The sequence below is a fragment of the Gadus chalcogrammus genome, chromosome 4 (assembly GCF_026213295.1).
Source record: "Gadus chalcogrammus isolate NIFS_2021 chromosome 4, NIFS_Gcha_1.0, whole genome shotgun sequence".
In the NCBI taxonomy this organism is placed as follows: domain Eukaryota; kingdom Metazoa; phylum Chordata; class Actinopteri; order Gadiformes; family Gadidae; genus Gadus; species Gadus chalcogrammus.
Genome location: NC_079415.1, coordinates 11044160 through 11070527, shown reverse-complemented (window position 1 = coordinate 11070527; position 26368 = coordinate 11044160). Strand labels below are relative to the sequence as shown.

Below are 26368 nucleotides of genomic sequence, written 5' to 3'. Positions count from 1 at the left end.
GCCAGGCAATTATTTACAAATGAGACATCCGAGAGACTTCAAAAAGCTTTGATTTAGGATAGCAATTTGTACTATTCAAGTACAACGGTGTCTGAAACCCAAGCCTCACTTAAAGTACATCTCTGTTCACTGTGCTCCACAGTAAGAAACGCCACACTTCTCTCGGCTGTTCTGACGATTGATTATTGATGTCTGTGTCGGGATTTGAGCGTTCTTGAGGTTTCTGCGTTGATCCGTGTTGATGCTAAAGCTAAGGTGTGAGTCCCATCATAGTAGCTCATCTGGGAGATGGAGTACTCCTAGTGTGGGCTAATGCCTCAGTGACCTTTCCTTCTGCAAAAAAGCACCCACCACAGACCTGGCTAGCTGAACCATAACCTATTCACCAAGTTATATCAGCCCACCACCAAACCTAACAACCATCCTACTTCTCGTGGCTGTATAACTTTCTTTATAACTCCACTTTTGCTTCATTGGCTGACTCTTCTGATGACCTCTGACTTGTTTTCTCCTCATGATACTTGGGGCTCAGTTACCGAACTCGTGCAACTTGACCTCGACCCCATTCCTTCGTGAGCTCAATCCTGTTAGGGTAGTTTCTGGATGGTAGAAACTATTGCCAGTAGTTTCTGCTGTTCCAGTAAGGTAGTGATACTTGCACTGTGTGGGAAGGACTTGATACTTATTTTGTGTTGGTGATGACCAGGACAGACATGGTTTGAGTTTAGAGTTCTCCCCTTATTCCTGCACAGCTACATCCACAAATTGACCTCAGGAGTGCTCTGCACAGAGTAAGTTTGGATAGGGATGCTACGGATTTACGCAGGGTGCGATTTGCCGCGGGGTATGTGTGGGATTTCACCCTTTCTGATCATTTTGAGGACAACCTTGTGAGGACAACATTTATCCCCCTCTAAAAGTGATCAATGCTACTTCACCAATAGACCATATAAAATACTTAAAACTAAAATATTTTAAACTAAATAAAGCCCTGGATCGTGAACAGTCTATAGTGCGATGGCACGTTAAAATCCGAAATTGACCAGCCACTGTCAGCGCTTGCGTTCGAGAGATACTAGATGACCTTACGGCTAATTTAGCTTATGATCCTGATTAGCCTTGATCCATGCACAATATTTAAGAATGTCACCAAGCACAAACCGGGATGTAATATTTCATCCCGGAAAAATTAAAAGGGTTCAGAGCAGCATATCATAACATTTTCAGGACTGTCACAAAACATCCTAGAACCACGCACCTGCAACTGAGACTGATGCAACAGGTAGATGAAGAGCAACTCTCAGCCTCAGGGGAACTCGCAGTCCCAGGTTGACTCGAGGGCCGAGAAACCCAGACTTAAAAGCTAACGTTTCGCCTTCTGAGGCTACGGATTGGCCTTGCATTGAGCCGTGACGCTTTGCTAAACGGAAGAGGGTTGAGAATGGCTCGCTGTCACCACAGACGAGACAGTTTGGGGTACAGCTTGCTCTGACATCAGATATTAAGCCCCGTAAGACAAGAGAGGCTTCATATCCACATCTACATTTTTTCATAGCATAAAAGGAACGTCTGCAAAAGAACTTAAAAAAAAAAAAAAATGAGCAAACATGAAAAGTGTCGGTCCCGCGTCAAACGCCTATACATTTTGCAGAGAAGACGAGACGGGATGCGCACTTGCAGGATAAGAAAAGAGTTTGACGTGTGCTGGCTGTCCTCCCCCCCTCACATCTGACGGCTCTCTAGCAAAACTATCCAGCCTCGGTCAAACTCTTTGGAGCGTCAATGGGAGATGCAGATCTTCCATGGCGAGGGCCAAGTTTTGGGGCATTCGTAGTAAAATGACACGGTGGCTTTTCTTCGGTGGAGATGGCGTTGTTAAAGAAAGCACCCGAGACTTTGCCAGACTTGTTCCTGGAGGCCTCGTCCCTGATTCTGCAGAGGAGAGACACCACAGCTGACGGTGCCAATGCTGAGGTGGGCGTTGCACAGAAGACACAGAGTTCTGCGAAGGTTAGCGCAAAGTGCTCACCGCCTTCTCCACACTCCCGGTGTCAACAGCCGCGTGTGAAAGGGGATTCGGCACCGTGAGCCACCTTCTCACCGACCAACAGAGACCGATTGAATGATCTCAATGCTCAACAGCTGACTGTTCATTGCAGCAAACGGACCGGGGGTTTCCTCCTTCTGTGCCCGGAGATTGGCAGAGATGTGGCTCAAAGAGGGTCGACATGCCGCAGCATGCAACGCAGACTATTTTCTTAGCGTGACGTATAGGCCTACACTTCATCCTATTTAAACACCCCCTCTGTTTGTATCACAAATCACACCCTGCATATGTCCTTACCAATTGTCAGGTCCTTATGTGAGTCAACTTTTATTTATTTTAATTACTATTGAGAATAGACCTTTTACCTCTAGACCTACTGCGGTCTGTGTCTCAAAGAAGATGGTAACTTCTCACAGCACTCCCTCGCTTAATTATTTCCCTTCTGCCAAAGGCTCATACAGGATGGGGAGGCATAGTCTGTCTGTTTACATTGTCGGATATCAAAGACGCCCATCTCTGCATGTTCAATGGAACCGTCATCCCCTGATGTTTGTGTTCCCTTACACCACAGCCGAGTAGCCAAGTTGAGTTCATGTCATGCTACCCTTGCGATTTCCCCGAGTGAACTCTTGTTATGTCTGGGCGGACACGATTTGTTGTTGCCCCATCAGCCCGTTTAGAAGAGACATTAGCCTGCCCCTGCCATCTCTGCTCTGTGTCTCCACCTTCAATTACTGTCTCCAACTTCCATTAATGTCTGCTGGTAAAAAAAGGAGAAGATTGAAACCGAAGCAAAGGCGAGGCTGAGAAAGCTTTAACTCACTGAGAGACGGAGAGAGAGGGGCTGCCTGTATGTACTCACAGCTGTTTCAGATGGGCCGATGTCTCTCGTTTGACGCGTCATGATCACGTCAAGGAGGCAATTCAGCCCGGCCAAGTGCCCAGATGAGTGTCCTCAAACGGCCCCTGAGCCCTTTGGCTGCCGTTGACGCTTATCACGGATATGATTTAGGTTGAGCTATCTGTTAGCGTGTTACACCAAACGCCTCGTGCGATTTTCATTCACGGTGTCTACAAAGTGTCTGCCGTCGGTGTTAATATTGTCCCACCTTTTGCGTTTCTCTCCTTCCAGAGCGAGTCGGCTGAGACCGCAGAGGATAATGAAGCAAAGGAGGCAATTGTTACTAAAGGTAAGACTTTTAAGTGATCAAACTTTTTATGATGAGTTCCAGAGAAGGAGACGTGTGCTGTTTTCGGCGCCGTTTCTTTTTTGATAACGGAATGAATAAAGTCGGCAGTCGATATTCAAGGGTCAAATCGTGTGGTGCATTTGTAGTGTGCAACTTCACCATTTAAAATGTTTCTCTTTGTCTCTCTTCCACCCCCTCCTGTCTTCGTCTTCTCGTTGCCATGGTAGCCGCGTTCGCCCCGATCTGTTTTGCCATCAGGGCCAAAGACAACGACATGCTGCCCCTGGAGAAGAACCGGGTCCGTCTGGACGACGACTCGGACGAGGACAAGGTCTGGCCGTCGTTCCACGCTCATATCCAGGGGTTCCTTGTGTAGACCGGTGCAGTGGCACTGGCCTCCGGAGTCGCTGCTCACAGTGCTCTCGAGAACCGCTCATCCGAATAACCTCACACTCGACGCGGCCCTTCTTGGGACCCGAGCAGTACACCCGCCAAGTGGGAGGTTGATCAGGTGGATGGTTGTCGAGAAACTATAAGGACAGGCATACAGTCCATACATAGAGGCCCCTCTAGTTATAGAGATATTGATGGAATAACTTGATTTTAAAAAAGCACTCATGTTGTAGGAGTATGAAAGCCTTAGTTCAATATATTTTTTATTATTATTTGAATATTCCGCCTTTTTATCACTTATTAAAGGAATATGTTTATTCTACATCACAAATCTCTCCCTTTATTTTAGGACTATTATTGTTAATTCTCGACTGGCAAACCTAAAAAACAAACACACTGAAACCCTTTCAAACATCCATCAGCCTCATGTGAACAACAAACCAAAGTAGTGACAGTAGGCAGTCAAAGACAGGGCACGACGATGATGGTGGAGTCATGGATCTGTGTAGCCTGGCTATTGCCAGACCAAGCTCAATTGTAGATTGCACGTTGGTCTGTGGAAGCTGCCGTCATTTTCTTCAGCACAAGAGGCATGATCAATGGGCAAATTCAAATTACTCTGTACGCAATTGGCTGCTTTGCCGTCGCCTTCACATTGTCTATTGTGTTTTAAACAGGCCAATTGCGCGCCAGGAGGGGAAAAGCCAGCTGTGTGATTGGCTCCCGCCCAAAAACGCATCGGACCAGCAAGAAAGAAATGTATTGCTCTTCTCCAGACCCTTCTGCAGGGCGAACTCAAATCCCCGGCAGAATAGGCGGGGCTACCCAGTCTAGGATCTGCGTGGAGTGACCCCCGGTCTGCCCCCCTGTGTGTGTGTGTGTGTGTGTGTGTGTTCGTGTGTGTGTTGGGTGTCGGTGTGTGTTTGTGTGTGTGTGTGTGTGGTGTGTGTGTGTTGTGTGTGTGTGGTGTGTGGTGTGTGTGTGTGTGTGTGTGTGTGTGTGTGTGTGTAGCTGCTGGAGGAGCAGTGTGCGGCGGTGTTGATGGCCCGGCCCGATCTGGCTGACAAGGAGGTCGCGGGGCCGGGGGCCACACTGGAGGAGAAGAGGCCCGCTCTGACCCCGGAGGAGCTGGAGGCCAAGCAAGGTAAGGGAGCTCATCCACCACAGCCCTGCTTAACGGTAAACAAGGTGAACCGCAAACAAGATGGCCCACTAATGGTTTGGGCCCATTATTAATGTGTTAGTGAGAGTGGGGAAAGGATGGGGAGGGTGTGTGGGTGAGGCGTTGCTCACGCTCACTCTGTCTCTCTCTCTGTTTCTATTTCTCCTTTCTTTTTTCCATCTTTCTATCTTCCATCCTCTCTCTTTGCCTGCCTGTCTCTCTCTATTTCTTTTTCTCTCTCTCTCTCTCTCTCTCTCTCTCTCTCTCTCTCTCTCTCTCTCTCTCCTCTCTCTCTCTCTCTCTCTCTCTCTCTCTCTCTCTCTCTCTCTCTCTCTCTCTGTGCCTCTTAACTCAAACAATAATTTAAATACATATAAACAAACACTCAATCCCCACCTAAGTCCACCGAGAGTTTCTCAGGCTATGTGAGACCAGTTAGCGTGGAGGGAGGGAAATGAAAGAGAAAAACACAGGCTCTGCTGGTTTTTCCTTGCTTTCTCATTTTTTGCGGACACCGACAACGGGGACCAAAGAGAGTAATAAATGGGGAAAGCACTAGAGGAAAGGCATCACTCTATTTGGCAGGCCATGATTTTCCAACTGTTCCATAAAAAGCATTTCTATGGTACATTTGACAAGTACAAAGTTGAAAAATCAATTTTTCATACTGAATGAATAACCCTGTCTATTCCTCTTGGCCTCAATCTTTTTCTTTTCTGTAATAATGGTTGTGCAACATGTGTGGTTATACATGTGTCTCAGTGTTTGGCGTAGCCGTCATTCCGATGCATGTCCTTCATACTTCTAATTCGATCATACTATATATATTAATCTTATTATCTTAATAATTTTTATATATTAAGTAGTCTGTCTCTATGTCTTCTGATTATATCCAAAACTGAAGGCAGCTCTGTCCATCACAAATGTCCAGGTAGTGGTTCAACTGAATATGGGGACTGGAACTTGAACCCTATTAATTATTTTGCGGTATGATGAGAACAGCCCAGTCTGACACTGGCTCTGACGGTGTAATTTTACTTGAAAATTACTTGAAATCCTTATCAAACCCGCTTACAGCCACTGGTTGAATAATGGGGGACATGAAAATTAAACAAGGTCAATCATCTGTGGAACGGGCAGGGCTCAAAAACGCCAGCCAATATTTGGATTGCCACCGCGTTGCATTGGACGTAAGTACGTCATCAAACGGTCGTACTGCACTCCCCCTCCCCCGCGAGCGACCCCTTCGTGCACGTGCACGTACTCAAAGCTCGTGACCCAGAACAAGCTTCTGTTTGTTGTTATCCTGCGGTAGCTACTGGAGCTAGCTAACTAGCTAATCCACATTTGGACCTAGCACTAGAAGACAACCCTAAACTCCAACCTAGCTAGCCTGGCTTACTCTCGCGCATCTGTGTTCGCGCTCGTGCGTGATTGCGCGTCCATGTACTTGGAATGGGTGGAGTCAGAGTCAGCGTTGAATGAGAGGGGGTAGGACCATTTGAGATGTGTATTTTCCAAACTGCTGGCGTATCGCAAATCCCATATCCAACCTTTAATCTAACTTTATATAAGTCATTTCGAGTCATCTGTCTCAAGTCTAAGTCAAGTCTCAAGTCATGAAGACCAAGTCAAAGTCAAGTCGAGTCTTTTATCAGTGTTAGTCAAGCAAGTCTCAAGTTCTCAAATTTGCGACTCGAGTCTGACTCGAGTCAAGTCATGTGACTCGAGTCCCCCATGTCTGGGTGATGGACACCCTCCAGGGTGGGGAATCTAACAGAGGCATGATCCTATTGGGAAACCTGCTGGTAACATATTTTGTTGGCCGGTGTTTGGAGTGTTAAAACTTAAGCTGCAGTCGACGTGAGTGAGCTGTGAGAGGTGGAAGCATGGGAACAGCCCGCGCAGTTCATGAAGAGGGCCCATCACAGCGGCTTTAAACTCCACTTTGGAACGTTGTGCTGTCAGCTGAGCTTCCCACCGTCTCTCTGAGTTTGGGGGAGGTTTGGGTTTTAAGATTGTTGAACATAGGATGGCAGTGTGAAAATAGCGATGGTACTGTGTAATTACACATGTATTAAGCGATGTAACAACCTGTAACAGTACGTCCTTAATAATATAATGACATGATGGAACAGCTAACTAGGGCTGTACGGTATAAACGGTATAGAAAGCACACCGGTGTGAATTTGTGCTACGGTATGGATTTTGACGTTACTGTGTGTACGGTAGACAGTGTTGTGTGTGACGTGTTTCACATTAATACATTAATACAACCCTACTATGGAACTCACTTTTCTCATATTCCTAATCTTAAGCCGTAACTGTATGGTTGTTACATAATGAGAGTATGTCGTGAAGTATTGTTTGATTGCTTAGTACATGGTACTCATCTGGGTAAATTGTAACCCAATGAAGACAATTAATGGTTTTCAAAGATGTTCATTAATGGGCTCATGTCATAGAATGGGATTTAATTGGCCTTTTTCTTTATCCATTTTATTTTTTTCAATGTTATCTCTGGCTAGGTAATGCACTATAAATGTCCTCTGCAGGGTGGGATATAAATAAACGTGCCTTGCCTTGGCAATGATCAAGACGTTTGGAGCGGTTAAACTTTTTTTTTTTCCATGAAAAAGCACAGCATGTAGGTAGGAGGGTATATGGTGCGGGACAGTCTCTCAGCCGCGGCTGATATAGTGCAGGAAAAACAGACTTGTATATCTCTGAATATAATTAGTCTGCACCACCTTGGTTTTTCCGACACGCGTAGGAAGGAACACGAGAGGTGGCCCGGTAGCGGTCTTTCATAAATCTAGACCCGTGCTTTAAGAGCCAGCTGCCGGGAGTGAAACGTCCATCCCGGCCATGTCACCTCACTGTATTTAATGTATTTTCCCCCCCTTCTCCTCCCCCTCTATATATTCGTTTTATATTGCCCTATGACAGGCTGTGCATGCGTGATTAACACAGACTCGGCCCTGCTTGCTTGCTTTGCAGTCCCGACGACTCCTGTGAAAAAGGATAAGTAGCTCAAAGTAAGGGGTGTGGGGGTGCTTTGGCTTGTCCAGGTCAGGGCCCATTTGCCTGGCTCCCTTAGTGGCCACCTTACAGGGTGGGCAGGAACTGAATGCGGATTTCCTCATTCAATTCCCCCCCGAGGCAGCTAGCGTGTAGCAATGTGGCCGCAAGGTTAACAAGGCCCATTGAAACCCAGCAGTTCGGCGCTATCGCATCGCTCACCGCTGATGGACAACTGGACAAGAATGCACTGCGGCGGCTAATGAATAGCTCTGCTAATTGGCTTGACGTTGCCATTCGAAAGCAGAGCGGATGTCACTCAGCGGGCAGGGCACACGGGCGGCAACGCATCGGCCGGTCGATCACTGACAGCTGCGTGCTAATATGTCATGATGGACCATGGTGTGGGTGGAAGGGTACAGGATCACACACACTGTTCAAATCGCCAGAGGCTCATCCGTCTCGCTCACCTCTCTCTCTCTCTCTCTCTCTCTCTCTCCCGCTCTCCCTCTCTCCTTCTCTACCTCTTGCTCTCCTTCTCTTGCTGTAGCTAACTCCCACACTCTCTCTGCTTATTTCTGCTCTCCTTTTTCTATCGCTCCCTCCCACACTCTCTCTATCCTCTCCTCCCTCTCTCTTGCTATCACTCACTCCCACACTCGCTCTCTCTCTCTCTCCCTCTCCTCTGCTGTCTCGATTTTGCTCTCCTTCTCACATTCTTTCTCTTATTATCGCTCTCTCCCACACTCTATCTCTTTACCGCTCTCTTGCGCTGCTTCTCTATATGCTGTGTCGCTCACTCCCACACATACTCTCGCTCCTCCCATACTTTCTTTTAGTCTTTCTTTTCCTCAATTGCACCTCTCTCTCGCTCTCTCTCTCTCTCTGCTATTTTCTCTCTCTCTCTCTGCTCTCCTCTCTCTCTTCTCTCTCTCCTCTCTTCTCTCTCTCTCTCTCTCTCTCTCTCTCTCTCTCTCTCTCAACAAATCCATCATTGCCACCGGTTGTATTGATGCTCTCTAACACAATTTGTGTCTAATCAGTTTCTGTTCTTTTGGGGTAAATAATATGAATGAATCTTTCTGTCGAGTCAGGTTGGCCCACATTCAACTAGTCATTAAACGATAAGCTTGAAGATAGTTGAAACCGTAGAACCTGTTTATCGCTATAATAATAATAATAATAATACATTTAATTTAGAGGCGCCTTTCAAGACACCCAAGGTCACCTTACAGAGCATATAGTCATCATTCAAAACTATGTAAAACAGACTAGGAATAAAAGGAAAACAGAGGTTAAACATGAAAAATAATAATAATTCATTATTAATAACACTCAAAGACGCCTAAAGTGAAGGGGGGACCTCACTAGCTATGGTTACATTGACTAACCAATTCAACTGCTTCTGGATTCCTCCACCAGTGTACGCCACTGTGTTGTCCAGCAGCAATCTACACAGCCCCTGATTAGCAAGAAGTTATCCTAATGTGATTGAAAGGCATTGCTGTGTTCAGTTATCGTGTCTCAGGCGTGTGCTCTAGGCAGTAGATATGACCGGCCAACGCTTACGCGTGAGGAGAATGTATCTCTCCTATCTCAGACGTCCACATTGAGCCATCCATCTTGGAAGGCTTTCCTCAGCAGAGATTGTCGGACATAATCATGACGCATGAGCATGCGTGAGCAAGCATATCTTGTCTTGTACATATGCAGTCCATGCTTGGTTTGATTCTTGTTTCAGCGTTGGCGAACCACCGGCAGCAACGCTAGAACATCTTTGATGACTTTGATTTGATTCATGTCTGCGGCCTGTGTGTACCTATAAACTAACAATCAAAATACTCCTACGGCTGTTTAAATAAATACAAACGCTTTGGTTTGCGCCGCGTGTTGTCAAAGGTAACAAACCCACAAGTGCTTTCCGAACAGATTTATTCTGATGTGATGGAACTCTGTTTAGAATTGCAGTAGCACACGCAGAAACCGCTTATGTTGACTCCAAAGGGATGGATGTGACACACAGACCGGTGGTCTGTGGTTGCATAACTTTAAACGTGGATGTTCACCGGCACAAAAACAACGTTCAATCCAGTGTTGGGTTTCTGGGGGAATTTTCTGTGACCGTCGTAGCATCCTCATTTCTGAGTGAGATAGGAATAGTGTATCGCAGCTGCCCAGTCGCCTTTTTAGATTACGGATCTGAAATGATTCGTGTCATTGATTTATTGAGAAATTATAATGGTTCTCAACAATCAATGTCAGGTGGATAGCAGCCTGCCGCCCGCTGGCGGACTGGTATGTGCTGGCACACGACAGGACCAGCGACCCTCGTCGGGAAGTGTAAGGTTAATTTCAGTGTGCAGAAATACTCAAATTCCGGAACAGAGCTTTCCAATTATACACTGCCCTCTGCTGATGGTCCAATTTTTTTCGGTGTTTCATCAAAAACATAATTGTCCATGCGTGACATTTAAGTGTCTTTTAAGTGAAGTGTCAAAATCCAATTTGCAGAAATGTCATCTTTCTATTGGCGTTGGCAGCAGCTGAATGCCTTGCTTTATCATGCGAACAGAAAAACTCTTCCACCTCATATATATTTTATCTTTTTCCTCCAACATATCTCCTCTCCTCACTGCTTCATCTCTACTTCGCTCTCTCCTCAGTCCGTTCCCTTCCACCCCTTGTCCAATGTAGGCTTTATTCTTTTTTTAACCCCTTTCATCTTTCTAACGTGGAGGCCCTGCGGTGTCTCCCACGTACCATTCAGAAACCCCTCCACGCCTCCTATCTTCATCTTAGAAACCCCTCAACACCTCCTATCTTCATCCTTTTTTTTTTTTTTTTTTTAACAATCGCTTAGATCTTTCCTTCCGTCCGCCTGAACCATCTGATAGTAGTTCTCAGTTGTATCCCTTTCTCCTTGGCCGTGTACCTCCAACCTTCTCACTTCCAACATCTCTACTAGGTCACGTTTCAATCTCAGTACAATCCTCTGTCCGTCGGTCGGTCTGTCTCAGTCTCTTTCTCTTTGAAAGATGAATGAAGTTAGCCCTGACTCCCAGCTGGGCCTCACTGGCTCCCTCACAAATCCCCTCCCGTCCATCAGCTGCACAATACTAGTATTTAGACCCTGACAAATAGAACACAAACTTCCATCCACGTCAATCTAAACAAACTCAGTCCTGACCAGCGTCTCTCAGACACTGTCAGACCCACCAACAAAGGAAAGGCCTTACCAGTCAGGCCAGAATCTGTGTTTGTGCCTGGGCCAGGCTCAAACATTGTTCACATCGTGATGGGGTTTGGCGTGATGTATAGTTTCCCAACATTTTCGATATAGGACGCCCTTTGCGCCCTGAGTTCATGCAGCGCGGAGCATAACAAGGAAGTTCTGATGTTGCTCAGCCGTCAGGGGGGCAAAGCATTCCAAATAATGGGCAAAATTGAGGTATATTTTAATTTCTAGGATTAGTTCATTATCAGAGCTCTGTGAATATTGTCAGAATACATTGCAGGAATAGGTGGCTAGTTTGTCTCCTAGCAACCAATGTGTATTTTTGCCGCGGAGAGCTTCGACGCAGACTCCTTCCTGTGTGTCTCCCCGTCACTGATCCTCTGTGTGATTTCTCCCCCCTCCCCCCCTCCCTCCAGCCAAGCTGAAGCTTGAGGACCGGCTGGCGGCGGCGGCGCGAGAGAAGCTAGCCCAGGCCAGCAAGGAGTCCAAGGAGAAGCAGCTGCAGGCGGAGAGGAAGAGGAAGGCCGCCCTGTTTCTCCAGACGCTGCGGGCGCCAGGCTCCGGGGAGCCAGAGGCAAAGCGGGCGGAGCTGGACCCCGTGACCCCCCGACAGGTGGGTGGACCCGACCGAGCTTGGTTGAAAAGATCCTGGGTTAGTCTAGCCCTGAGAGGAAAGGGTGTCGGACCTCCTGCCCAATGGCACTGGGTGTGAGGCAACTTCCAACACCTACCTCGAGGCATCCTCGAGATGCCTGTCTTCCAAATGGTTGAATAGCAATAGTTGAAACCAAGGGTTTAACCTGTTCCATTTTATATTGTTTGATTGTGCAATTATTTTTTCTGATCGCTGTGCTTTTTGTGTGGGCGTGTGCACAGTGTTTTCTTTTAAGCATCAAAACGATGATCAACCCATCCTCTTCATCAGATGACTTGATTTGGAAGAAAGTCTTGGGGGGGGATACGAGACCCCCGCCCTCAAGAGTTTTCACGTGAACTTGAATTATAACGAGTTGACCTGAACAATGATAAGAGCCTCGCAGGTGAAGCAGCATGAAAGACAGCTGGGCTAATCAGTCGGCGTTAATGTGTTTCTCGCTTTTTTGGCGGTAAAAATGCTCATCTACAGTAGTTCCAATTTGCCTAAACAAAGATAAGCCACTTAATGCCCCAAACTCTTTCCATAACGAGGCCCCTGAGCCTTGACTCGGTCGCATCAATCCTCCAACGTCTCCATCACGCCACGAGCAGACGGCCCCGATACATCGTCAGTTGGTTCTTTTTTCCTGTCTTTTTGGGCGAAATAATAACCAGTTTCGTCTGGAATCAGCCCATATAGCCTTCAGGTGCCAAACAGCAGCGACTGAAGCAGGAACCCCATTAACCTCAGCCCCTGCGTGGCTTGTCCTTGACTGACGACCACGGGCTTGTTGTACTTCCTGCACATCACACCCACAGCCTCTCCACCGGTCTGAAGGCGCCCAGGTCATTCTGCTCATGTATTTTTCGAGTTACCCTTTTAATGAACAGGCTGGAAAGGCCATGGCTGCGTTCTTCTTCAGCGCCATCAAGACAGGAGCATATGGTTCAGTGCGATATGAATACCGGCGCAGTGTATCTAGCCCTTACTTAGGTCATTAAGTGCATGAATTGAGAACATAATAACTTTGCAGATAATGGATATGCAAAGGCACCTGATTGATTGCGATCTAAGGCTAAATGTTTCTCTTGTGCGTAAACAGTTGCTTTAAGTGCACAATTAAAAATAACTTGGTTGTCATTTGCAGGTAGGCCAAGCGCATATAAACACTATCGGCCAAACCTGAGAATAAACTCTTTCTTAGGTCTATGAGACCAAGGCTCTCTGTGAAATAAATAGATAATAATATGTTTCTAGATATAATATACATCAAAATGTCAATGATTATCATGCTTGTGTCAAAGTTGAAGGCCTTCTTCGGAGGCAAGGCAAGGTAACTTTATTTATATAGCACCTGTCATACACGAGGCAGACTCAACCTCACATAGAAATGAGTTTGAAAAAGTCAAAGAAAACAAAGGCAAGGTAAAGTAAAGTCAAGATGGAAGACTGTTTTTAACCCCCCTCCGTCAGCATGGCGGCCGAGCTGAAGCGTTGTGTTTCCTTCCTCTTCAACCCTCGATGTCTATTCAGCCTTTTCATTAGTGGCTACTGTAGTTATTCCAAGTAGTAAACTCAAGGGGAAAGAAGCGGAGCCTTCGGAAATATTTCCCTTTGGGGTCCACCGTGTTTAAACACTTTGTCTGACCTCCCCAGGGTTGTTTCTGCTGACAGTACCTATATGGGCTCTTCCACCGTAAAACGAACGGCAAAGAATGATGACTTGAATCTTTGGTTCAAGGTAACTTTGATAACGATGATAATAAACTATATTGATTCTATAATATTTAGCACGCAGCTTGGTCCGCACATTAAAGAGGGAGAGTTGGTTGGAAGGGAGGCAACGGAAATGGATGAAAGAGAAACATAGTGGCAAATGGGAGTTAAAAGCAGGCCCCTTTTGTCTCTTTTTTTTGTGATTGCCTGTTTACCAAACGGTGCAGACTTTTTTGGGGGGACTGAAAGTAGTTTGTAGGATTGGGCATTTGGCCTAAGAATTAAGTCGAGTTTTCAACCTTATGGATAATTTCCGATTCAAACCTAGATTTTTTCGGTAATTCTCTAAACAAAGGTCTGAGAGGGAGATAGGCTTCCCAGACAATTACAGTATAGCACTACGGTGTGTGTGGAACCATTTATTTGATGTCTGCTTCTGATTAAGCCCGAACATAACAACGTTATTAAGAAAAGTCACAAAGATGCCGGGAGTCGTGACACATATTTTTTAAAAGGGTTCGGATCCCAGCCTAAACAGCGAGTTCATTTGCTGTTAAGGCCAAAACAAGTCTGCAGAGTCTAAAACTTTCATAAAATGTTTTTTTCGGTTCTGCCATTTCACAAACACTAGGAAAGAGTGGTTCATACTTTAGTCTGAAAAAACCGCCCAGCCCTAGTTGTTTGCAAAATAAACAACTTCCAATTTACATGACATGTCTGGAATGAGAAGGGCTGTGTTTAGAGATATCAACATTGGTATTAATAACCCTCTGACTTTGGCTGGTGGAAGCAATGGCCCTGTCAGCACTCAGTTGCCTCCCTTACCCAGGACTCAGACTGCCTAATGCCTCACCATCTCTCTCCGTACAGCCGGCCTCATGAGACTCGTCAGTTGCACGTCCTCCGTTTTCCCAGTCGTGACCTCACAGCAAGGGCGAGTTGGGAATGGCGTTTTGGAATGGAGCCGTCTCGTCATAAAAAACGGATGGAATGGAGCCAGTGTCATGCGTTTACTGCAATCAAATATTGTCTGTGACATGTCACCTTTTCCCTCGAGGAAAAATCTGTTGGCTGAGATTGGAATGTAATGTCCATAAATGTTTAGCTGTAGTTTTAAGCAACTGTTCCTGCTTATAGTAAAGTATTTTAAACGCCATACTCCACTAACGTTTATAATATATGTATGCAGTCATCGTTTGGTTTTTGTTGAGAACATAGTGCATCAAGTATTATGTCTTATCTGGATAAGACCTTATGGTACGATGCTCAAAGTGACTCCACGAAGTTGATGTGGATGTGGGCCAGTTAACCAAGTGTGCAAAGGTTCCATTATATGGCACTTTTAAAATCCTTAAAATGCCTCAGAAGTAACAATAACCCATACCTTTTATCATCCAATATCACATTCTTTCCGGTCAGAGAACAGGCTGTGCGTGGTTTGCTAGTGTACGAATGTTGCAGTGCCAGAGATTCATTCTCCTATTTTCAGTGATCAAACTTGAATTCCCAACAGAATTCCTGGATATCTCGCCTCTAAATTATTTTATAGATGGAAGTTATTTTTATATATTTTTCCAGTGTTTCCTCGTCGTGTTGTTCCACTCCTGTGCGTATATACCTCCCACACTCTAAGGCTAAAAGTTGGAGAGTTTAAGTCTCCTGATGAATGTCTTGCCAGACTCCGTGTGCTAGCACGTAGATCCCTCAAAACCATCCGAAAAACGCAATGGCAACGAATGCCTAGCGTTTCAGATAACTGACATCTAACTCCTACCCCAAACCCCGAGTTTTCCGGGTCCTAGCAGCTGAACGGCTCCCGCTCTTGGTAAAGGCCCTGTTTCCCCCTCTGTCTTGGTTGTCTTTGCTCCGCTGAAACGTTCAATGATTTTAAAATGCACGGCTTGGCTACCTGCCAGGCTTCCAGAGAGATCTTTCACAGCTCAATCTCACACGATTCAGAGAGCTGTCAGATGTGTATACTTGGAAATCCTTCTTTCATTTCTTTTTTATATACATTTACATATTTTCTCCAGAACCTAGGCATCTCTCGCTCTGGGGTGTTGGACTGGGATATTGCCAGACGCAACAGTTACAAACACTTTTGTTTTGTCTACTGCGAACCAGCGGTGGTCTGAGTGTGGTCCCTATCGTGTGCCACAACTATTCCCAGTGGTTATCCCAATCCCCCACTTCCATCTTCGCTGGGCTGTGTTGTGTATGGTCGAGGCGGTTGACTGTGTAATTGTTCCCATGTCTTCCCTAAACCAATGAAAATGAGCTTTCACATAAGCAAGCCTTTGACCTTTTTGCCTGGAAATAACAACTCCTTAATGCAGCAGGGAGCAGGGAGAAGGACAAACATCATTCTCAAAGGAATATAACATTTTCATCACACTGGTTACTTAACTTCATTTCATTTACAACCCGACTGATATTGGATGTTACGGGCCATTAGCAATCATTAAAAGTGTTGTTCAATTTAGAATATCACCTGTGCTCTAATCCCTAGCCTACCTGTTAGTACCTCTTTTCCACTTCAATGTCCCATAACACCCCTTTAGTGCTGAACTCGCCTTATCTAAGGCACTGTGGATACGTCTTAGGATGACTTGATTAGGAACAATGGTATTGCATGTTCTAAAAGCCGCGTCTCAATGCTCGGTGAATGCATGTTTTGTTCGGACGTTCCTTTAATTGCCTCCACTGCAAGAGGCGTGCTTTGACTAGGCTTGTATTCTGGGTGCAGTGTGTTTGTAATGATTTATGGGCTGTTTGTCAGTGCACCAAACAGAATCAGGGGGGCTGCCAGACATGCGTTCCATCTTCACAAAGAGGGAGAAAGCCAAACACATTCTGTGTCTCAAGGTAGCCACTTTGAATGCTCTTTGAGATTATCACACTGAAAAAGACGTTTAAACAATTAAACCTGAACGTAACATGTATTGAGGCCATTTGTTTTGGATGTCGCCCTAGACTGGAACGCCAACTGGATTCTGTGAGAGAAGGAAAAAACAAGTGAAAATCTGCCCGAGCTGGTCAACCGGGCTAATTAGCCGTGTCTAAACAAATCTACCTGTAAGCAAGGTGTCAACCAGCTGAAAGGAATGCGAAAGGCTTTTGTTTATGGTTGATTTTTGAAGGCCAATAAAAGCTGGGTCTAACCATGCCCGAGAAAGCATTTTTCAAATCGTCAAATGCAAGAGATGGGATAAACTCTTGTGTGCTTCGTTGTTGTTTTTTGCCTCGGACATTTGAGACCAGGCTACTCTACTGTTTAAGCGTCAAGCTCATTCTTGGGAGAGGCTTTAACCAGGGCAAGACTGCTGATGTGTGCTGCTGATGTCGTGTTGGCGAGAACAGCGATTCTGCTCCGCTTGTATAAACCCTTGCTGTTTTCCCCCGGACCTCATCGTTTCCTTTGTGAGGAGAACGATGTGTAAGCTGGTGTAAACTGTCGGATGTAAACATAATGTGCGGAATAAGCAGCGCGGGCCGTACGCCACCTCTCCCGCTTTTCAACGCTTCAGCACGCGGCATTGATCATTCGAAGGCTGCAACTTTGTTAGAGCGTGTTGGCTTGACTTGACTACAACGGGAGTGACGGGTGGCCTGTTGCCTCTCGTCAGGAGGTCTCCCTGCAGGGATTTGGGTTAACCACACGTGAGTGCCACTCACGGTTGACACAACAACGGGCGGTCTTGGCTTTCAACATCACAAACTAGTGATTTTGTTTTCAATTTTCTAATCTTAGTTTAACAATCCAAGCTTGTTCCCCATGCCAGCCGTGAAAGAAGCACGCCACTGTTCACCGCCGATGCCGTCATTAAAGCTGCCGCTATATGCTGTACACGCCATCATCCAACCAAGTGGCGGAAAAAGTCGAAACGGTGATGAAACGGATGCTGTGCTTTGAACCTAAGCCGGTATCACCGCTGCAATCTCCACATGCATAAATATACACATGCTCCACACCAGATGGGGCAGCTGAGTAATGGTGGGGAGGAGACGACGAAACATGCAGACGAGGTTTGACGTGTGAACGCTGAACGCTGATGCACAGGGGATGTCTGCGTTATCCCAGGCCGCGATGATTCCCGACGGCAGCAGGCGGCTTCACACTTGCGCAACGTAAGCCTGCGTGTTCCGCCTGATTCTTTGTTGCGTGCCCGGCGTCTTTCCTCTTCGAATCATCCGATGTGGGTTAAGGATGATGTATACCAGAAATGTAAGCCCCTGGGCCCGGGACCGCCTGCCGCCTGCCGCTGCAGCTGCTGCTGCTCCCGCTCGCTCTGCATCTGACTCACTTTCCTTTTGAGGAACTGCAACCGCTCGGCACTCGCTCTGTCATTTACAAATAGAACACGCCTGCGTTGAATAAGACAAGAGCCCTGATTTTAATCTTTAGGGTAGAAACAATATGCTTTGTAGGTTGAATGTTTGTTCCCTCGATAAAGTGTTAACGCTTGCGGGGGAATGTGAAGTACGCCGTAAGGTCTGCTGTACATATATGGTTATAGACGCGTATGCTTTCAGTGGCTCTTTGAGACCTGCCCTGGGGTAACCCCATTGCGGAACCTGTAAATCATTCAGCTCCGTCCCAAGCAAACATGAAAGAAACGAGCACAGTGGAGAGCGAAGCCAAAGCCCAAACACACTAATGGAGCCCCGGAGCCGGAGAGTCCCATCCAGAAGCAAATCCAATTGTTGTGCATAGAAAGATTTCAAGTCATTACCATGCAGGGATTTATCTTTGGTGAACATTGTTTGACGTGAATGGAATCGCACTCGTTGAAACTTTTTCATTCCCACCGCTATAAATCGATGGCCCCGGTGCTGAGCAAAGCCCAAATTAATTTCTTATCCCCCAACTTTGAAATTAAAGCTCAAGGAACAGTGAAAGATCCCTGCAAACTTCAATAGATCTCCCGCTAATGCGAACTGCATCCAAATCCACAGGCCGTCGCCACACTTGTTAATCGCTCTCTCTCGTCGAGTAAACCAGCTAGGCCTTGTATAGGGACAATATCGCATTGGTTTGGGCGGTATGCAAAATGTGAGACGGCATTAGAGAAACACAGCGGAAGAGGGATGGGCAATAGATGGTGAGTCACACAGTATTGTATCCCTGGTGACTACCGTAGTTAAAAGTTCCTTCGGGGGGGCGAGGACATAAAGGCCGAGTGACTGAAATGAGCAAGGTTTGTAAAGGACAGCCGTGGAGGGAGCCAGAGGAAGAGGATCCTCCCATTCATCAGTGGAAAGTTCAGGTCACAGCCTTTTCCCCCGACCATAGCGCCTCTGCTCTCTCATCTGCCAACAACTGTGCTGCTTAAAATAATAGATTCATAGACAACGATTTTCTTTGATTATTTCATAGTGCGCTTCATTAACATGTTACACAACTCTGGCTGAAACAAACAGCGAGAGGGCAGAGACTAGTGCTAGGAGATAGTTTGCCTGACCTGATTTCCATTCCCCCCTGTCCTCCCCTAGCGCTGCGAGGCTCTGGTGAAGTAGAAAATCAACATCATCATCAGTCCTCCCAAATCCCTTACTCCGTCCCAGAGTGACGAGCAGCGCAAGGTTGGAGTCTGGAGCCTGCGCACGCGGCATCAGCGTTTAGCCGTCGGATAGATCATTCCTTGGGCTAAGCCTGACGGTTGCTCTCTGGCCCTACGCCGGGCCAACCCAGAGGTTTATGGTTCTGTGTTCTGTTAGTCAACAGCATATGTTTCAGAGGACAAAGGACGTTGCTAGTGTTATTGTGTTGGACTTTTTTTTAATCAAACCCCATTAAAAGGTGTGTGTGTGTGTGTGTGTGTGTGTGTGTGTGTGTGTGTGTGTGTGTGTGTGTGTGTGTGTGTGTGTGTGTCCCACCCATGCAAGCACGTTTGCTAATTTTACGCGCATGCAGACAAAGCCTTTTCGTCGGGAGTCTGTGTTTCGCTGAAGTCTGCCGGACACGACACTCATTACAACAGGCGAATTCGGCCATAAATCGTGGCTTTGTATCTACCAATCGCATCTGCCCTGAGCAGCACCTTCTGACTTGACTCTCATGAGTTATCCCACTAATCCATCTTAAGGATGTACTCCACGCGTATTGAGGGAAGTCTCGGCCTCCCCTAATTACTCCCGGAGCGGTGGCTCCCAGGTCTTTGTGCATGCAGCGCAAGTAAAGCATACTATTTACCACCGCTTATACAAAGCTACTGGCTCCCGTTCGATCCGTCGATTGAGGAGATTATTCCTTCATCATTGAAATAATATGATATAATTGGATCATCATTTCTTGACACAGTGAGAGAAAGAGAGGGAGATCTTTACATGGGAGTTCATGGAGAGAGAGACATAGTGGTCATGTGTTAAATTTCTGTTCACGTTCTTATTTTCACCTTGATGTTTCCCTCTTTTTATGTCTTGATTGCTGCCATTGTTTACACAAGCAGATAGGCGGAATACCAATATATGTATATTGCTTTTTGATCTTTGGATGAAATGCCTTGGGCTTATGTTAGACTTGACTCCGTCCTCGTCTATATTCAAACTCTCCCCCCTCCCCCAGCGGGACCGATCGCTGATGAAATAATAGAACCATCCAGCTGAAATGAGTACCAGTCTGATTCCTTTTGTTCTGGGGGCTCACAGAGAGTTTAGCTCCAATAAAATAGTCGACGCTTCTGACAGACTGTGTAATTTACTTAAGACATAAGAGCACTTTTCGTTTCTCTTCGAGCTGTGTCACTTTATTTCCCTTTCCATCTGAAAGAAGTGGACTTCTCATGTGGTTTGGCGTTGTTTGCCTCCAGCGGGCCGTTTAGGGATCTGGTATCTGGGTGGTCGTGTACTTCTGCTCCCTTTCTTATTTTGTTTCCAAAGGCAGCTTCACGCCGCCCTGATTCGTTGCCCTACTTGTTTCTTATCTGTCCATCTTTTCTCTCTCTCTCTTGTGCGCTCCTTTCTCCGTCTTTCACGCTCTCCATCTCTCTCGCCCTCTTTCCGGGTGTGGGTCTCTCTCACTCACTCACTCACTCTCTCTCCCTCCAGAGTGATAAATCCTACTGCTGCCTCTCTCTCTCTCTCTCTCTCTCTCTCTCTCTCTCTCTCTCAATCTCTCTCTCTGTCTCTCTGTCTCTCGCCTCCTATCAATTTCCTTAATGCCCCCATTAGAAGCTGCAGCGAGGTCATAGGGGCCATTAGGCGACCATATGCAACGAGAGCAGGATTTTATCCTCAGAGAGAGGGAGGGAGACTGTTGCCTGTTAATCCCCCCCCCTGATGCCGGTGACCCCAATCAGTGCAGAATCCAAATCTAGAAGTCTTAAAGTCGGTTAACATAGGAGAGGATGGATGGCAGTCACACACACGCTCTCATACATAATACACCAACTTTCCCCCCCAGCCTCAGTTATCCGCTGATCATCAGGCTGAGCTCACACCTCTGCACCCCTTGAGGTTAACACGCAGACCTTTTTATTATTTCATAAACCCTTACACACAACCATTCGGTTTTGTGTGTGTGTGAGTGTGTGTGTGTGTGTGTCTTTGCGTGTTAACAATTATCATTTTCAACGTTTGTTGTATGTACCACAAGGGTTTCACAAGGGCGTACATCCCCAACACAGTGTCTCAGCTTATCACTTACTTAGCCGGAAATCTATCCCTTTCCTCCTGGTGAACCATGTTGTGGTTCTCTGTCTACATTCAGACCATGGGTAAAAAAACAACAGATGTACTGTATTGCTGTCCTGCTTCGTTAAACAATTCGGTCAATTCAAAGAAATTACAAACCTGTTCAAATGTATTCGATTAAAGATCAGGTCATTTCAGGGCAAACCTATTTGTTCAAACTGCTGCGCTCCGTTTATTTATCAGAATTGAGGTGTTGACACCAATACTATATTATTCATTAATGAACCAAATGTGGTCCCGACTTATAATCAGAGCATTGCAGGGAGTCAGGCTCTCAGGCTTGTGTGATTTGTTGAAGAGGAAAATCAAGATACTTGATTTTCATAAACCGTCCCTGTTTATGCCTGTTGAAGTACTGGTATTTATTACAGACTCTCGTCTTTTTAAAATGTAGCTCTGAACTCAATGGGTACAGAATCCGCTAAGCCACTACTGTGTTGAACAACAGGGCCCGGATCAGCCTTCTTATCTGATACCGGAGAAATGTTAAACTCCTTCTCTCCCTTATCTTTGCACTTATGAGTCAAGCACTATTAGGAATTGTGGAGTCCAAAGGTATATACAGTACATTTTCTCAGTGTCCGGGAGCGACATGGTAATGTCCGTCCCTGAGAAGGTGACCCCTTTAGCAGAACACTCTCACACACATCGAGCCAATCTTTATACGCTTGGACAAGCTCTGTTTTTTTTTCGTTCATTTTTTTGTTCTCCTCTGTCAATTATTCCACATCTCACACTCAACCATTTCTGTATCACTGCTTCGCCCTCCTGTCTCCTTGGCACACAGGTTGGTTTAATGATTAACTAGCCACCTTTCTCTGTCTTTCTAATCTAATGGCTCTGAGGAGCAGATGTTTGTCATTCTTAGAAGCAAGGTCCCATTCAACCTTCACCCCCTTCCCACCCTTCCAATTCTCCCTTTTATTCTTAAATTGTTCTCTTAGAATATTCCTGTTAAGTAATTTGGGAAAGACATTTTTTCCAAAGGTGACCAGCAGTGTGAATAGAGACACAGAATCAAGAAGTAGGTGGAGGGTTTAGGCGTCTTGCAAAAGGGTTAGGCTGGGGATCGAATCCACGTACCTTTCTGCTGGGTGTCGGGTACTCCAGCACTTCCACCACTCCTCCTTAGTACTTCTCCTCTTTCGCCAACCTTTCGTTGTAAGAGATGCACGCCTCTGGTTCAGACGTCTGTGACGGCCAGTGGTGGCTAACCATATTCTCAAATGTCAGCCCTATTTTCAACCTTAACCTTCCCAGTTGACTCAGGGCCTCCCTCGGTCTTGCCGTATGCTCACTGTATCAATGTACACTTCGTAGGAGGAGACTGTGTGGAATATATGGTGATGATATTTGATCTCCGTTTCCCTGGGTTCAGTTTGGACAGTGTGGTATGAGCAATTCTTTCAAGTGGTCTGTTTAACTTTCTTCAAAATTGTTGAACTTTGAAATTCCCTGACGCGCCAATGCCCTTTATCCAGCTTACATTGCTGCTGCGCATCATTTATTTGTGAGGTGCATATTGAACAACAAATAAACATCAAGTTTTATCCGGGATGATTCACACAGTGTTAATAAAGTGCAATCTCGTCATAGTTCGCCTATCTCTGTAGCCATCCGACTGTCAGGAATCTGAACATAATTGAGTGTTATTAGCTCCTGATGATTTGGCAGAAAGTCGGAATGGTACGGATGGGATTTTTCTTTTCGCTGTTGAAGCATGTCACCCTGTAGTGCGGTCCAGCGCACCCGGATCGCAGACGTATAAAAGGCACAGTCATGCTCCGGGACAGTATTGAATATGTATGCAGTTATACCCTTGAACTCCACTCGTTCCCTGAGTGAGTTCTCATTAAATGATTAAAACAACTACTGTTCGATTGAGGGCAGGTCGCAGGCTGCTGGAGCTCCGGGAGAACTGCAGCTCATGCAGAGACTACAATAACAGCATGGAGCAGGGGCGTCTGGTTTTAACTGGGGTGTCCCCCCTCCAAAGCTACGGTACTCCCATTCGTGTTTGATGGGTTTTCCCTTTTGTGGATCACAAAAAGCAAGATCTGCAAAATAGTGGCTCCTATGCAGCCGGTATTCATGGAGGGCTATGTGCTATAGGTGTTCACATAAACCTTTTGTTCGCTGAGGGACTGGGATGGCTGTGTGGGCACCAGGGTCTAAAGACGACAGCGTTGTGGGCCTATTTTCAGACCAGAAGAGAGGCTTTTAATAATAATAGTGGAGACAGCCAGAGTAGGAAAGTGATGTAGAAATGTTATTTTATGTATTTTCTCCCCATTTTTTCACATACAATTCAAAGCATGAGCACATCTGGGTCTTTTCAAATCCTTATTTTCCAAAAGTCTGTTTTTTGCATATATAAAAAATGATCCGTGTACAACCAGTTAGAAGGAGCATCTGTACTGAGTGTGTGTTTGTGTGATGGATTATTAAGTGTTAGCTACTCAACTATAATGTATTTAACTACTACTACAGATCTGTGGCAGCAGCAGAGAGAGGTCATGTTTCCCGAAGCTCCGCTAGGCATTGGAAAAATCTACTTAATTCATCATTTAGATCTACTTTATCTTATTTTATTTCATGATCATAATACCTAACAGTATATGTTTGTTTTCGTCGTCCTCCATCGCTCGATTCAACAATACATTTTGGCACTTTTTACTCCCGGATCAGACCGCAGAAAAAGCCTTGGACTTTCCTATCGCCAACATGCCTCTGTACTCGGATATCTCAGGCACGGAGATGGGAAATGCACAGACTGCACCAAAATGCAACAGAGGGTGGCTTTAATTGAAACGAGACTAGCAGCATTAGAAAAATGCAAAGGACCCTACAGGATACAGTGCCGATGGGTGAGTTTGCTGAGCTCACTCAGATACAGCAAGATGATCAAAGCTACACTGTATCCTTCCCGAAGATGGACAAGAGAGAGACAGTTCCAGCTGCGTTTCACTGGCACAGAGTCGGCGCTAAGCCAAAACAACATACCAAAGTGAATCAACAAGATCACTCAACGCCAAATGCTGAACTACCCAAAGCTAAAGTTATCAGCCGGATTAGCCCGTCACTGAAATTAACCCTGCCACTGAAGAACCGGTTCCTGCCACTTCAAGAGTCCACGAAAGAGCCTGCCACCCATGCACCCTGAGCCCCGAGATGCGTCCGGACGGACAGTGCGGACAGAGACGGAACATGAACCAGTCGCCATGGAGGCGAGCTGCACATGCCTCGGCCACCTGTGCACCCCTGACCCCTGAAATGTGTCCGGACAGACGGTACGGACAGACATGGAACAACAGTCGCCACGGAGGCGGGCTGCGCATGTGTCTGCCACCGTCCAACAAGGGCCCATCTCAGAGGAAGCGGATGAACCAGACACTCTGATTATAGGAGACTCAACCATCAAGGATATAACCGGTAAGAAGATCAAAACTTCCCATATGGAATGGTTAGTGATATCAACCATAAACTAGCCAAAATCATATTGGAAAACCCCAAAATCTCACAGATTATTGTGCATGCAGGATTTAATGATATTCAAAGAGAACAGTCAGAACTTCTGAAGAGGGATTACATGTCTATGGATACACTGGACAAAATAACACATCAAACTCATTCATCAGTGGACCCTACTTGCGCTGCGACTCAAAGGCTTTCAGGAAAGTCTGCAATGAAAGAGGAAGGGGCATTTATTGACCAATTTCAACTTATTCTGGGGGCGCAAATAGCTTTTCAGAGCCGATGGCCTACACCATAAACAGGTTAGGGGCGGCAAAACTGTTGAGGGACAATTCTCTTAGCTTTTACGCACAGGCACAATCTTGCATGGTCTGACGCACAGGCCGCATCAGAGCACAGGGAGAAGAAGAGACAAGGAGGACAGCTCCCCCACCAATCTACTCTGCCACTATCTGACACAAGATAGCAGACAGCCCACAGACCTTGAAGAGAGACAACAGCCAGCCCGACGCCATCAACACTGTGCTTCCCCATCGCTGATGTTGGCTTGACGAGGAACGGCCACCCCCCTCCTCTGCATTAAAGACCAAAGAACTTGAAGAGAGACAAACAGCCTGCCCGACACCATGGACACCGTGCCCTCCCCATCGCTGATGCTGGCTTGGCGAGGAACGGCCACCCCCCTCTCATCTCTCCCATAGCCACAACAACTCCAGCTCCACTGTCTCCCCTTTGCGATTTTCCAGCTGAATTAAGAAACAGGAATATGTAGGCATCAAACTTGCATCTGTGTCAATGATCATCGCCAGGTCATTCCCAACAGGCTGATAACACCAAAGCGGAGGGGCGCCCCCGCCCCCCGCCCCTGTACTGATAGTAGTCCTGAGTATTACTGAGACAAAAAAGGTTCAGCCGTAGACAAAGTATAAAGGACGTTTCGCATAATGCTGAACCAAGGTTGCCTATGTCAAAACATGGCAACTTTGCATTCCTGCTGTAACCATAAGAGAGTAACAAAGGGAAACGTAGACACACTGCTAACCGCACAATCTCATACACCTACATTTCCTCCAAACCAAAAACAACCTTAAGCCTATCAAACAACACCATCAGGATGGGTCACTTAATGTTAGGTCTCTTAATAACAAATCATTTTTAGTTAATGATTTTATTACCACCTCTAAACGGATTTATGTTTTTAACTGAAACATGGCTGGAACAAAATAACAGTGCAAAACGTTTGATAGACAGCTCCTCCCAACTATAACTTTTTTGATCATGTAGATCTGGAAAAAGAGGTGGAGGGGTTGCTGTTGTATTTAAAAATGATTTTCAGGGGAAACAGATGTTATTTGGGGAGTTTCCATCATTCGAATACCTTTGTGCTGTATTGAAATGCTCCCCCAGAGTTCTCCTATTAATTATTTACAGGCCACTCACATACTCTGCAAAATTTTTTCGATGAATTCACAGAATTATTGTCTAGCATCTCCACAGACTTGACTGTCTAGTTAACTGGTGACTTCAATTTCATACTGATGATTTGAATGAAAAGTGTGCAAAAAACTTTTTACCATTTTGGACACATTTAAACTGTCCCAACATGTGAAAGAGACTACTCATTGTAAGGCCACACTCTAGACCGGTTATCACAAAGGGCCTCAATGTTTCTGATCTCTCTGTGATGATCCTTCCTTGTCTGACCACTTTGTGTTTTCTTTAATATATCGTTTTATTCCCGACATACAGACAAAATCAAATACTGTCAAAAAAACGGTATATCAATGAAGAATCGATGTAT

At 45.9% G+C, this 26368-nt stretch overlaps 1 protein-coding gene across 1 annotated transcript in view; it reads left to right on the top strand.

The window, feature by feature from the left end:
* sfswap (splicing factor SWAP) overlaps nucleotides 1–26368 on the top strand; it is a 76030-nt gene that overhangs the window by 30789 nt on the left and 18873 nt on the right. The window contains exons 11-14 of the mRNA XM_056587783.1: nucleotides 3180–3237; nucleotides 3465–3568; nucleotides 4642–4774; nucleotides 11465–11661. Coding sequence (XP_056443758.1) covers nucleotides 3180–3237; nucleotides 3465–3568; nucleotides 4642–4774; nucleotides 11465–11661 — 492 coding nt within the window. The remainder of the gene's footprint in view (nucleotides 1–3179; nucleotides 3238–3464; nucleotides 3569–4641; nucleotides 4775–11464; nucleotides 11662–26368) is intronic.